The sequence below is a fragment of the Ascaphus truei genome, chromosome 10 (genome assembly GCF_040206685.1).
Source record: "Ascaphus truei isolate aAscTru1 chromosome 10, aAscTru1.hap1, whole genome shotgun sequence".
Classification (NCBI taxonomy): Eukaryota; Metazoa; Chordata; class Amphibia; order Anura; family Ascaphidae; genus Ascaphus; species Ascaphus truei.
In genome coordinates this window covers 26,680,761-26,696,877 of record NC_134492.1, presented here as the reverse complement: position 1 = coordinate 26,696,877, position 16,117 = coordinate 26,680,761, and the positions used below count along the sequence as shown (strand labels likewise).

Genomic DNA, 16,117 nt, shown 5'->3' with positions numbered 1-16,117 from the left:
AGAGAGACAGACAGAGTGGAGGGGAGAGAGACAGATTGGAAGGGAGAGAGACAGAGAGAGTGGAGGGGAGAGAGACAGAGAGAGGGGAGGGGAGAGAGACAGAGAGAGGGGAGGGGAGAGAGACAGAGAGAGGGGAGGGGAGAGAGACAGAGAGAGGGGAGGGGAGAGAGACAGGGAGGGGAAAGAGACAGAGAGGGGAGAGAGACAGGGAGGGGAGAGAGACAGGGAGGAGATAGGGGGGACTGACTGATGGGGGGGACTGACTGATGGGTGGGAACTGGGTGAGGAGATAGTGACTGACTTGGTGACTTTGACTGACTAGGTGGGGGGGTGACTGATTGGGGGGTACCTCTGGTGTCACACACACACACACACACACACTCCCAAATATACACACACACTCCCAAATATACACACACACTCACACACACTCCCATATACACACACACACACACACACACTCCCATATACACACACACACACACACTCCCATACACACACACTCCCATACACACACACACACACACACACACACTCCCATACACACACACACACACACACACACACACACACACACACACACACACACACACACACACACACACACACACACACACACACTCCCATACACACACACCCATACACACACACACACACACACACACACACACACACACACACACACACACACACACACACACACACACTCCCATATACACACACACTCCCATATACACACACACACTCCCATATACACACACACACTCCCATATACACACACACACTCCCATATACACACACACTCCCATATACACGCACACACTCCCATATACACAGACACACACACTCCCATATACACACAACTCACACTCCCATACACACACACACTCCCATACACACACACTCCCATATACACACACACACTCCCATATACACACACACACACACACCCCCATACACACACACACCCCCACACACACACACACACACACATACACACACACACACCCACACCCATATACACACACACACACACACACCCATATACACACACACACACACACACACACACACACACACCCATATACACACACACCCATATACACACACACACACACACACCCATATACACACACCCATATACACACACCCATACACACACACACACACACACACACACACACATACCCCCCCACACACACACACACACACCCATACACACACACACACACCCACACCCATATATACACCCACACACCCACACACTCCCATATACACACACTCCCATACACACACACACGCACACACCCATATACAAACACACACACTCCCATATACACACACACACTCCCATATACACACACACACACACACACACACACACACACACACACACACACACACTCCCATATACACACACACACACTCCCATATACACACACACACACACACACACACACTCCCATATACACCCACACACACACACACCCACACCCATATACACACACACACACACACACACACTCCCATATACACACAGACTCCCATATACACACACACACACTCCCATATACACACACACTCCCATATACACACACACACACTCCCATACACACTCTCCCATACACACACACACACACTCTCCCATACACACACACACACTTTCTCTCTCTCATTCTACACAGACGGGGGCGTCGGCACAGAGGAAAGGCCGCGACCAGCACCACCACCCGCTCCCCCCCTCCTCCCGCGCAGACAGCAGGAGCGCCGGGGACAGCGGTGGGGGGAAGAAACCCCCCGCTACCACCTCCATGCAGGCAGCGGGACCACCGGGCACGTGGGGGGGATCAGAGGGAAGCGGGGACCTGAGGGACATCCCCACTCCCATCTCCTGCCCTGCGGGTTGATACGGGGGGGAAGCGGGGACAGGAGAACACCCCCGCTCCCATCTTCTGCCCTGCGGGCTGTCACACGGTGACAGGGGAAAGCGGGAACCCGAGGGACATCCCCGCTCCCATCTCCTGCCCCGCGGGCTGTCACACGGTGACAGGGGGAAGTGGGAACCCGAGGGACATCCCCGCTCCCATCTCCTGCCCCGCGGGCTGTCACGCGGTGACAGGGAGAAGCGGTGACAGGAGAACACCCCCGCTCCCATCTCCTGCCCCTCGGGCTGTCACGCGGTGACAGCCCGAAGCGGGAACCCGAGGGACATCCCCGCTCCCATCTCCTGCCCCGCGGGCTGTCACGCGGTGACAGGGGGAAGTGGGAACCGAGGGACATCCCCACTCCCATCTCCTGCCCCGCGAGCTGTCACGCGGTGACAGAGGGAAGCGGGGACTGTGACGGGGGGAGCGCCGGGGACAGGAGAACACCCCTGCTACCACCTCCATAACTGCGGGCAGCTGGAGCACCGGGGACAGTGATAAGGCACAGATAATACTTACTGTGTCCTCCATGGAAAAAAATGGCCGCTCGTTGGGGGCGGGCTCATATAGAGCCTGGCCGCGCGCCCACAAAGCCTGGGAGCGCGCGCCAATCAGCTGTCAGGTAGGGTTTTTTTTTTTTCAGCGCGAGCAGGGAAATTTTCAGCGCAAGCAGGGTAATTTAAAAAAACAAACACGTGTGCTGCTTGGGCCAATATTTACTCGCCCGGAGGTTAAATCCCCTCGCCCCGGGCGTGTAAATGTATAGGATTGTCGAACACTGTATATATTTATATATATATATATTTTTATATATATATATATATATATATATATATATATAATCAAAAAATAAATAGATGATACCATTCTGTGGCTAACATATATACATATATATATATATATATAGATGTATATATGTGTTTGTGTAGATGTGTATATTTATAGGTGTGTGTGTGTGTGTGTGTGTGTGTGTGTGTGTGTGTGTGTGTGTGTGTGTGTGTGTATACTATACAGTATGTTATCCCCCTGCTGGTTTAGACTAAAAAAAGAAAAAAAAAGTAGCTTTTTAATACTTTTTTGTCTCATTTTTTTCAGCAACAACGAAGACTTGACCTCCTGACTATAACCAGCCCTTGTGAGTACACTGACTATCTTAAGTACCGTTTTACAGCATCAAGACATTGAAAGTTTTGTCCATTTGTATTTTGATACTGTACATGATCCCATCTCCTCTCCTAAGCTAGTTACATGTCATCATGTGAGTAAAGACACTGACTCTGAAAACCACGACACTGAATTTCAAGCAAGGGAATCGGGTTCAATTCCCGGTGTCAGCTCCTTGTGACCTTGGACAAGTCACTTTATCTCCCTGTGCCTCAGGCACCAAAACATAGATTGTAAGCTCATTTGGGCAGGGACTGTGTCTGTAAAATGCCTATGTGCTGCTTACTACGCACTATACTGTAATTGGGAAGCGCTTTGAGTCCCAGTGGGAAAAAAAGTGCTATATCAAAAAGTTAATATTATAATCATTATTATTGGGTCATTGTAATGTTCCAAGCACACTATTGCTTTAATGGCTCTGTGTAGCTTTTGCTGTTCTGCCTAGCAACAAGGATTGCTCTTAGCAGAACTTCCTTTAAGGGTCAAGGGGAACCAGGGCAGTTTGGAAGAAGAAAACCATGGCCACTATGCATCACCATGTAAAATAAAGTTAAATAAAGTTTGCATTAAGTTTCCTTTCGAGCCTGCATTTATCTCTGCTGCCTGTACCAGTATACAGAAGAATACACATCACAGTCATCTTTTTCATTATTATTAGGCATTTATTTACTCTTTAAAATAGCTGCCAGTAACTTTCTTTCTAGAGTGACAATCAGTTGTGGTAACAGCAGTGGAAATGTCCATTTAGTGACATGGTACTGTAGCTATTGAATTTCTAACCTCTCTGGTCCTCCAACACAAAAATGTAATTATCTCTGTACTGGATGGATCTCTCACAAAATCGTCAATACAAAATATTAAGAGAAGCAGTCATAGTTTAGGTAATTTTTGTGAATTATCAGAATGTGTTGGATTTTGTCTCTAACATGCAAAATAAATGCTGTTCCTCAAACAATCTGTAACATAATACGTTATATGGTTTTTGGCAAAAGCTCTGCAACATTTCTGCAGGGAACAAGTATAGAACGTTATATGTTTGCCACAGTGTTGTAAATGACAGGCATCTATTTTGCAACAATATCACAACATTTTGGGCCGAAACACACTTCGATTTAAAAAAATCAAATAAGTACAGCTGTCACTGTGCTAAGGGTAAATTACCCAGCTAAAAACATCCCTCATTCAGAAGTCTTACTGCTAATATGCAGGTTCTCACACATTTTCTTGAGGTCTCAGAAATAGTGTATACATGGAAATTGAAAGCAATGGGCACATCCTAAGGAAAGTGAAGAGTATACAATGGCGTGTGCACATATCATAATCCAGATAATAAAAATTCATACATCACCCAAACACATAGTTCAGAAGAATGATAACAGCACACTGGACTAGATGAAATAAAGTAAGTATATTGCAGTCAGAACCAAAACCAAAATGTCAATCCCCTTATGGGATCTTCATCATCACCCTAATGACGATCCGATAAGCGTATCAAACCATTGGTTTGGACTACAATACACTAACTTGATTTCACATATTCTAGTTTGCTGGGTCTATTCTTCTAATGATGATATATTCATTTTATATATACCATATTTGAATTGTCTGTCTGTCTCCAAATCACCCCTTGAAGTGTCTCTTAATTAAATTCAGCTTTGACACTTAGGCAAGACAACACCCTGCTTAGAAAAACCATCTGTTTTAATGTCCCTCACATGTGCTAATTAAGTTGGTTGGGCCAGTACATAAGTAAGCACACAGCAGTCTTGCTGTTTGCAGCCATGTTGGAAGTAGCCAGGTTTAAAGAAGAATGTTAATGCTTGGGTTTAAAAGGGAGTTCAAAAGGAGTGAACAAGTGGACAACACCTACTGGTCCTGATTCCTGAATTTGATCTACGCTGGAAAGGAGGATATTATCTATCCCCGACTGCACATCTCAGCACTTTGCTATTGCTGTGATGCCGCCTTTACTATTTATATTTGCTATGCCCTCACTTGTTTTCAAATTATGCACTTCTTTCTACCAGCCCCATTATGTTTCCAACTCTATTCATATATCTCCATCTCTCCTTTCTTCGCCTCTTCCCAGTTCACATGAACTACTTTCTTACCTGCGCCCTATGTCACTACACAGCTATACCCCCTGCACTAAAACACACCCCTACATAACATCCTCACACATTCTTTTTCTATCCATGCTTCTCCTCCTGGCTTCTGGGGATATCTCTCCCAATCCTGGTCCCTGCCTTATTTCTACATGCTCTCAGCCTCGCCTGCCAAATGCAACTTATACTCCTTCTGGTGTCAACCCCCCCAATACCCCTCCCCTGCCACCATTCCCTCCTCTCTCCCTTTCTCCTGTGCCCTTTGGAATGCTCGCTCCCTTTCTAACAAGTTCCTCTCTGTGCATGACTTCTTTCTCTCTCACTCTCTGCTCCTATTTGCTATCACTGAGACCTTGCTCACTCAGTCTGACACTGCTCTGGATGCTGCCCTCACTTATGGTGGCCTTTCTTTCTCCCACACTCCGCGCCCTGATGACAGGGGTGGAGGCGCAGGGCTCCTCCTCTCCTCTCTCTGCCGTTACCAAACCCTTCTTATTCCCCCCTCTTGCTTTTCCCTCCTTTGAAGCTCACATTGTCCAGATCTTCTCTCCTCTCCCTGTCCATGTGGCGGTCATCTATCGCCCACCTACCTCTACTCATCCCCCTTCTGCCTTTCTCTCTCAGTTTGAATCCTGACTATCTTTCTTTCTCTCCTCAGACTCCCCTATTCTTCTCCATGGCTCCTCCCTCTCGTCCCTCAGTTCTTCTCCACACCCTGGCAACCTGTTCAGGAACTACAACTTTGCCTTATCCTCCTCTCTCGATCTACATGCCCCGCTTTCTCTCTGCCATCCTCGCCCTTCTAACCCCAGACCCTGGCTAAATTCCCACACGTGCATGCTGCATTCCTCCACTCGTTCTTCTGAATGCCTCTGGAGGAAGTCTCACACTCTCGCAGACTTCCTTCACGAACATGTATGCTATCCTGTTTCAACCCTGCCCTATCTCAAACTAAACAAACCTCAATCAATCCTTCAAGCAATGTTACTCAGCAGCTACAATGTATTTGTACAGTATATTACTAAGGTAACACTATCTATTGTTACAGTTTACAGCTCAAACTGCTGGGAACAGTGGCAACACATTATCACAAACAGGAAAGTGTTGCAAAGATTATGCACTGCTGGGGAAGTGGGCTAAACCTGCTATAGAAATCAAAGGATGCTCAGTATATTAAAACTCATTCAAAATGGCATTAAGAGTTGAATTTAAAAAAAAAAACAGTCACTATTATCTAATACTACAGAACTGATTAATTTATCTTTTAAGTAAAATTGTGCATTTTATTTCGCTTTAAGAAAAGGACTGTTGCCTGAAACTCTGGATGGTATGTAGGTATGTTTGGTTTGATAATGTATTTTGATTGTATTTGTTTTTGGTACTGAATTTAGTTTTGAATGAATTTAATATACTTTGATTCTTTGACTTATTGGTTTTTTGCAGTTTGGTGTTGTATTGAGATCTGTATGATATATGCATGAATACTAAAAGAAATCAAAGAATGTGTACAATATGTCCCATGCCTGCCGTTCCTCCTGATTTTTCCCATTGCTGCCTTGTGCTAGACAGAATAGATTAGAATAAAAGAAACACTTTATTCGGACAAATAACATGTTAATTTATGCTCAGTGCTCTCCCACTAATAACAATAATTTTATAATGCGATTCAGCCTTCAAAATGATCAGATGTTTCTCTAAGTGCACTGTTTTTCTATGTGACTATTGTAACATTTTGAAAATTATAGGTTAAATATGTGTAATATAACACATTTTTGGTTTTAGTTTTGCTTTAACGCGATTTAGTTTTGTGAAAAAGATGGGGAAAAAATGTATTTTAAAAATGTGGCCAGACTGTTTATAACTTGAAACTATTCACAAAAACTTTTTTTTTTTTAAAGTCTGCCCATTTAAAAAAAAAAAAAAAAAAAAAAAGCACAGACCCTCCCAAATCTTAAGGATACGTCCTTCTCAGGTTTAGGCTCAAATTTCTCTTGGATTCGAAAGTTCGTTTTAAATTCTCGAATTTCCGAACAAACTTTGAAGTTGGATGAAGTTCGGATTTCAAACTCGTGAACATGCCTTTCTTTAATAAATAGCTTTGCACTTGAACCGCTCAGGGATTTCCTTCAGGTGCTGCCAGTTATCCAAGAAATCTAGAGGATTCATACATTTTGGAGCTTGGCTGTTTCCTTTTGCATTGCAGCCCTGCTTTTTTGTTGGTTCCGTTTCTCAAAGCAAACTCTGGTCACCTAGAAGTGCTGTTCCATGAAGTTTAGACAAGCTCTCTCTGCTACTTTTAAAGATAATGCATCCACAATGCAGCGTTCATTTCCCAGATCACCACCAGGTTTCCATGCACCTTGGCATGTCCCATTAATTGGATACTTGGGTATGAAAGTCCAGCGCGCTCAATTGAAAGCTGACATTTCTAACGAGATGACCTTTTCAGCACTCCGTAATGATTATCGTCTGGCTTTGTTTGGACACAATAACACATACTTCACTTCACAGAGAGAATGTAGGCTTTGAAAACTATTCAAAATCCGGTTAGCAAAACGAGTAAATTGGGTACAGACATTCATCAGACTGTTATTGTTCTGCTATCGATTTGAATGCTCTTTCATCTCTCCTGTTGCATTACAGAGTTCCAAATTAACTCTTATTCCCTATTCTTGTATTGCCGGATTCTATTAAAAGGTCAAATGCTTTCACAGAGACAGATCTGCTGGATAAAGGCTATATGATAACCATCGACCTTCAAATAACCTTTAAAGGGGTTATCCCTCTGCTGCCTATCGTAATTGATGTGCTCATTAGACTAATAGAAGCTGGGTCTAAATATTTGGATTCTGTAGCAAAAAGCACATATTATTTTTAAATATATGTCTGTTTGACCCCTGCAGTGCCAGAGGCAGAGTAACACATGTTGCTAAAAGAAATAAACATGTAAGAAAAACACATTTGAGGGATAATCAGGAATTATTTGCAGTGTTGCAAAATCAGCTCAGGTTCTTACCACCTGACTGCCGCTGTCCTTGCTAGTATGTTACTTGGTAGTATTTCACTGTAGTATTTTCTAATTAGAGTGACTCCTATCTGCCAGGTTTACTCTCCCCTAACACTAGTAAACTCACCTTGGTAATAAACATTTGGGCACATGTTTATTAAGCAGTGCTACAGCACAAGACACAACCTTACAGCCCGTTCCCTTGTGTGGGCCATAAGCTGTATTCCAGAGCCAGAAGGGGTCTTCTAACATAGCCCCCCTTAGTAAACATGGTCCCTGATGCACTTATACCTATTATTATGTTGCCCTGTTTTGTGACGTGTATATTATCTGTCGGAAGCGTTGCACACGGTTGCAGCTATGTACTGTAAATAGAAATACATTACACAGTACAAAACAAGGCCAGGGAGTGATGCAGGAGCAGAACTAACAAACAGCAAGTACTTATTTACTAAGCAGTACCTGCAACACACTTTATTACCACAAAGCAATGGAAGGGTCATCATATGAGTTGATGATAGCACAATATAAAGAACCAAATATTGGGCACTAAAGTACTGTGTATATGTATATGTAGAGGTATCTGTACCGTGTTGGCCGAGCTTAATAATCAAAAACGAATAGACGGTACCGTTCTCTGGCTAACTAAATGCTTTTATTTGTCTGAGCTTTCGAGATACACTGATGTCTTCTTCCGGCGGTGTTACAATGGATAAAGCAAGAAAGGTTTTTACTTAAAAACAGTGCATCTTGGAATGTATCTGTGACTGAAGCCTATCCCTCCCCCCTATGCAATATGCGATTTATGACTTAAGGTGTTAAATGGTCCCTGAATGTTAGTGATGTAAGAGTGTGTGTGTGTATATGTATGTATATATATATGCAAATACAACTGCATGTTCATCTGCATGTCTTAGGCAGGTCTGCAACCCCGCCTTTCTTAACTTAACTCAGTATTATGGTATGTATATATATATATATACATGTAGAGGTATCAGTACCGTGTTAGCCGAGCTTCAATATATATATATATATATATATAAAATCAAAAAATAAATAGATGATACCGTTCTGTGGCTAACGAAATGCTTTTATTTGTGCGAGCTTTCGAGATACGGTATCATTTATTTATTTTTTGATTATTGAAGCTCGGCTAACACGGTACTGATACTTCTACATATATATAAACTGTCTCCATGTGTGTATTTCAGTACATGACTCTTACACGCCCCAAGTATATATACTAATATTTATGTGCTGAGAAAATCATCCTTTGCACCACGAATTTTGGAGTGGCCTGGACATGTTTTCATTCAGGACACTTGACGGTTGTATATAGTACATCCATAAAGCATCACTATCCTGTGACTTTTTGTCAGGCTCTGTTACAGTATCCCTGTGTTGCTAAGGTTCCTGGGTTTGCTGCACCCTGGAAGAGAGGTCTGTTCCCTTGGTGTCTTGTAATCAGCACACAGTCATCCTGTGTGCTCAAGAGTCTCCTGGTTAGTTCACAGCAGGAGGTTTTTTTCCTGATTAAGCAGGTGGAGACTGGTTAATTGTTTTGACTGCAATTAACCAGCTCCCTGCTGGATTCCTCAGACCACTCATTGAGACAGGATTAATTACCTGTTACAGTGTGTGTGTGTGTGTGTGTGTGTGTGTGTGTGTGTGTGTGTGTGTGTGTGTGTGTGTGTGTGTGTGTGTGTGTGTGTGTGTGTGTGTGTGTGTGTACTGTATATGTTACAAATTCAAATGGTCTCTACTTTTATATAATTAAAGTAGAATAGCATTTTTAACCCTCTCACTGACGGAGGGGCTCATGGGGGGAAGTTAAAAGGCTTATACCCTCCTCCAGTCCAGTACAATACTCCCTTATGAAAGAGCAATGCATGGCAGGTTCCTCTGGCATCAGAAGAGTTAATCTGCAACAGTATCCAGAGACTCAAAGTAAGGCTGTGCTTATAGTGCCGGTGACGCAACGTCGCGACAAAACAAATGTAATGTATCGCGATCGCTGGAAGTCAAGTCAATTTTATTTTTCCAGTGACCGCAGCGTGACGTCAACGTCGCCTGCAACGGCACTAATAGCGCAGCCTAAGTCTCACAGACTCAAGTCTCCGGAAATCTTTGGCAGCCAGTTATAGATTTGAGTAATTCACTTACCATGCGTACAAATTAGATTAAAGCAAAGTATTTTTTAATAAATGTCTTTATTACAGCAAATGTATCACTTGATAGATCCGTTGTATCAGTGCCGGTGACGCAATAGATTTTTTATTACTGCCGCTATTGCATAAATATATTTATTTAATAAAACGCCTCAAAGTGCCCAATATTGCATCTTCTCCAGAGATGCATTTTAGGTTCCTGATGCTGGAATGAAATAACCTTAAACTCCCAGAGATGGTCAGTAATCAGAAAGAATTAAAACCCCATTTATGAATCAGCTACAGCCTCCCAAAAAAAGGCATTAGAGCAAAAAAAGGCACGTTAAAATATTCTGCTTTTAATTCTGATGGTTAGGTTATTCGTTGACATTCTTTAAACAACGAATATAATCCAAAAAAACATTTAAGAAGTTTATATACTTTTAATTAATTAACATCTTCTCTGCTGGGATCCGATGGGTTCACTTAAAAACAAATATATATATATATATATATATATATAATCAAAAAATAAATAGATGATACCGTTCTGTGGCTAACGAAATGCTTTTATTTGTGCGAGCTTTCGAGATACACTGATCTCTTCTTCCGGCGATGTTACAATGAATGAAGCAAAAGGTATACTTAAAAACATCATTAAGTTGTATTATCTTAATTCTTACTATATTGACTAGAGGAGTACATAGCTTAGGCTGCGCCATCACTATTTCTGAAATAAGACCACGATTATTGTGGGCCATTCCATATACAGTATGCCAAAGACAGCCCTTTAAAGGGGTTTTTCCGGAGTTATGTAACTCCTTTCTTGTGCACTCCATAAATCACAGACTGACACGCGAGGGAAGAACTGGAACTACAAGGTGACAATGTTGCTCTAAAATTAGTTTCGTTGACAGGCAACCCGGCCCCAAAGAATATAATACTACAAAAGAAATGTATCACAATCTCTATGTTGCAAAACGGCTGCAAATTCAGCATCTAATCTACAATATTTATAAAAAATCTAATTTCTCTCTGAGATTTGTTCCTTTTGAGACATTTACTCTAGTGGTGAGTGTTATCCTCGTAGGGTTTCTTGTCTATGTCATAACTTTTTTCCACAAGGTCTACAGTATGTACTGTGTCCCGATCCACTACAAAATCTTTGCCATTAAATTAACAGTAATAAAGGTATTTAGGGCATGTTTCTCTTAAAGCCTAACCGGTGTGCATCACAACAGTTAGAGCACCTTCAGAGAGGCATTACAGAAAAGGTTCCAATGTTAAATAAGTTTCATTTTGGCCACAATTGTACTAATTATTATATTATACAAGAAAATAAAAACAGCCCTGTCGAGACACACAATGTGCGTGACTCCTGCATTAGGGCTCTGTCTCACGGAGAATTAGGTAAATCTCACAACGTCTTAAACCCCACCCCCTCACATCTTAACCCAGCCCACTCGCATCATAGCCCCGTTTCATCACATCCTAACCCCGTCCCATTGTGTGATAGCCCCAACCTTCACACCACAACCGCTCCCCTTCTAGGCATAACCCCAGGCCCTCAAGTGAGACCTTGGATCCCCTGCTTCAGAGGTAAGAAAGGGTCTCATGCAAATCTCACGTGTAAAGTGTGAGGCCGCTTCTCATGCTCAGAAGTGGGTGACCTTTGACAGCTCTGTAAAAAAATATGTTTCTAATCAGTCTCTGTAGGGAAGGGAGAGGAAAAAGAAATATTGTCAAGAATTGAACTCATAACCTTGCCTATACAAAACCCAAGTGTAACAAAAATGTTTCTACCTTCTATGTTTTTTTATATTAATGCAGGAATTTTAATCATTCAACCAATCATAAGAGACATTTAACCAGTAATAGTTTCTAAAAACAGCAACTCTGATATATTTTCTATGTCTTTGCAAAAAGTGACATTAAGGCCTTGCCACTGCTCAGGATGTGACTTTGTTTTATGACCAAAAAAACTAAATGTGATGATCAAGGAGTTGGGTTTGTTGAATTTTTTTACTATAACTGGGAAAGTTTGACTCTATGAGCATGTCAAAAGCAACCATTCTGCAAAGAAAGAGCAACCTTTGCAGACTCTGTGGGTCTATGTGTACAAGGCATGCACAGTAGAAGGACCATTGATATATTTTCTTTACAGCTCGCTCCTGCGCCAAATGTAAGGAATGCCAATCAGTGTGCGACTTGTGACGTAGATTGTTTGTCACTGGAGTTTACTTTGACTTTGCAGAGACTTTACAGCAGAGAGGTGCATATCATCCTTCTGTACATGGCCCTCCTTCGGGCATGCAAACCTGTGATGGATGGATGATACATGAGGCAGAAATTGGCCTTCCAGGGCTAATCATTCTGGCAAGTGGCAATGTCTTGCATTCCACCATGAATAATGGCATCGCTGGCAAACAACTCCAGTTACAGGAAGGGACCTGCTGTTTTACACACATTAGATCAGAATTCACATTACCAGTAATTCTTAGAGATTTAAACTTCATGTGACACAAAAACGGCAGGCACTGGATTTTAATCGCCGGACCGGGACTCAACATCTGTGAAAAGATCAATGTTATTGCTCATAAGAATGATATTTTACTCCACAACGGTTTGCAGATTATGCATAATTAGCTGTTTGTTTTGCGTGATTGCTCCATGGAATGCCTCCGTGATGCAGATCTTTCCTGGCTGTTCCTGAGTCTGGAGCTTTGTGTTGATTGTGTGCACTGATTGAGTGCTATTGATACCTCTTGCAAATGACCAGCTGTGAAACCAGGACTTCTCAATTAACGTAATTAAAGCAGAACTCTGGCCAAAAATTGGTATTGACATTGGGCTCATTTTGATTGGAGTGTTTCCCAAAGAAGGCATGTAGGGGTCTGTTTATAATGCAGACTTTATTACCAGTGCACTGGGAGTGATTACCCATTGTGTCCTGCAGTATAAAATGTAAGAAACTTTTTTTTAACATATATTTCGATATAAGATTCTTAGGCAGCCGAGGCTCAAGTTAATAGGAGGATTCGTGACAGTCATAGCACAACGCCTATAGTGCATCATCACAAAAGCATAACTAAATCAACTTGTCTGTGGACTTGTTAACGTCAATGCATGGCGTGGCGATTTGCACAGACTCGCAGCTGCTCAGTGCTGTTTATGTTAGAGAGCAAATTGTCATTTTCCTTTTCAACATGCTCTGAGTTATACGAAGAAAATAAAACGTGGAGCTGGGGAAGTATATACGTAGAGATAAAAGAAAGCGCGAGGAATGCCCATAGCGTAACACAATTATTTAATAAAAAATAAGTAAAACAAGTGGTATTAAACTCACTTCAACTTTCTGAGTAAAAACAGCTTTCACACTTTTTGGGGGGAAGTGGGGTGCCCACAGGTACGTGTGTCGGGACCCGTCTCTCTCCTCTGACTGGGATGGCGACAAGGCCAGTGACATCACCAAGGGGGAGGGCAGAGAGCCATAGGCACTGACTACAAATTTTTTGGTCGCTCCGTCGCCGTCGCGCCTACTATAAGCGCATGTGACGGATTAAATGTATTTGTTTTGGCGCGACGCCGCGTCACCGTTGCCAGGCAATAGAAGTGCAGCCTAACATTTGACATAACTGATGAAAGAGAGATATATTTACAAGTATATGGACAGATTCATTAGCAGATCTCTGTGTGGAGGAGCAAAACCTGAAGTGTGTTAAGAGATATATCTATTATTAATTAGTTGATATTTCAAGGCTGATTTTTTTTTTTGCACGCTACATATGTTTATATCCATGTGGTTATTATATGAGGATTTCCACAGAGAGAGAAGATATACATGTCATAAGAGAAACAATGTTGAATATATATTGTTTCCATGTATGGTGACATGCAACAACAAAAAAATATTTCTCTAGAAAATCTTCACCCTGCTTCCATGGCAGATATTACGGCCTGGATTAGTGGGTGAGTGGAATATTAGAACAGACCAAAACAAAAAAATATACACGTAAAAAAAGTGTGTATATTGGAAAAAGGTCCGTAACAGAGCATAAAAATTGAACAGGAAATAATTAAAATAAAAGATTGTTAAATAAAAAAATTCATGTGTGTAAGCATAAATATATGGTTAATGTATCATTAATTTCCATAAGCATAATTTCTAATGACACTTACTAAAAAAAACATCAAATAAGGTTTACAAATAATACAAAATAAAAACATTCTGGAACCAATCTAGGCAGCAATCAAAACCTTGACGGGTTAAATAATCCAACCAAGACATACTAGTAGGACCTTCTACAAGACCTGTGGATCTGGGGGTGATTTGGGTGACCTAGGCTGTCATATATTCTAGATTCTTTTAGGGTTGTTTATGGCTCATTCGGTAATGGCACCCGCACAGGATATGGGGCCTTAACTACTATATATACTATGCATCTCGGTTATTAAACTGTCCCGCAATGTACCCATCTGCTCATGTTCTTTCGTCTATGACTTTTCTTTTATAAGTTACCTGTAAACGCCTACTTGTCTTGCATACAAAATAGTTGGTGTTCCCCCCTCCCTACTCCCCCTTCTTTTTTTTCTTCTGTACCCCCCGTCCCCGCTCCCAAGAAAACTCAATAAAACTTTTTGTGGGGAAAAAAAAGAATCCAACCACTCGATAGATAGATAGATGGATTAGAAACCATCACTTGCAATATACAGGAAAGTGATAATATCAATGTCCTCATTTAGACCATTTGGTGAGAAAGAATCTGAAGAGCAGATCCAAAAGGATTCTCGTTGTGCCATTTTCTTATTTCTGTCTCCCATCTCTGGTCTGGTGGGAAATGTTCTGTACCTTTGGCTAATAGGATTCAAGAGGTTTGATTATGGAATTTCTGAAAATGACATCATACACTACAGTATGTAACATGAAACCTTTTCTGATGTTTCTATGGTGTTCTTGTAATCTAATTTTGCCTAATCGCTGTGTCCGTCCCCCATATTGGAGGCCTCATGGACACTCCAATAAGTAGACCACAAACAAAGTGGTTCCATTTATAAATGATTACATTTTGTATTCTTTCTTTCGTTTATTCGCTGCATAAAATGTCTTATTTTTATCCCCATATTGGCACACTGGACATTTCCCACAGCAGAAAAAAAACAGCGGGTTTTGGAGATAACCAGTCGGTATTTGAGGGAATTTTTTAATTCACATGTCTTATTTCACTCGGTGCCAAGAAACTCTTGACTGTTCTTGCTCTTTTATAAGTTATTTTTGGTATCGGTGACAATAAGGTTTTTTAGAACATGATCGCTCTGTAACATTTTCAAATTCATTTTAAGAATGTTTTTCATTTTATTTGCCGCAGTATTATATTTAGTAATCAAAGAGATACCATTCCATGTTGTATGTTTTTTTTATATCTATTAGTGTATTTATATCCACATTTTTTGCTTTTTCTATAGCCTGTTGCACCAAAGTTTCATCGTACTGTCTTTCTATAAAATTACTTTTTCGTTGCCTGTTTCAGATAGTCAGGAAGATGACTACAATTTGTCCTGACACCCTGGAACTGGCAATAGGGAATTTTCCCATAGACAGGTGCCATAATGGCTGTAATTTTAGTTTGCATGAAAATATTCTGCTCTTAATGTAAGGTTTGAAGAGTAAGCAGAAGTCTTAAGGTATAAGACCAGACCGACTCCTTAGCAATAAAGTAAGCCATGAGCAATCAGCATGTGGTGCCATGACTGTGGGGCCCCCTCTCCTCC

General features: G+C 41.6%; 1 protein-coding gene across 3 annotated transcripts in view; it reads left to right on the top strand.

The window, feature by feature from the left end:
• Positions 1-16,117, top strand: part of LOC142503696 (cytosolic carboxypeptidase 6-like) — a 1,053,590-nt gene that overhangs the window by 677,734 nt on the left and 359,739 nt on the right. For all 3 annotated transcript variants that reach the window (XM_075616294.1, XM_075616295.1, XM_075616299.1), the window contains one exon: positions 3,021-3,060. In XM_075616294.1, coding sequence (XP_075472409.1) covers positions 3,021-3,060 — 40 coding nt within the window. The remainder of the gene's footprint in view (positions 1-3,020; positions 3,061-16,117) is intronic.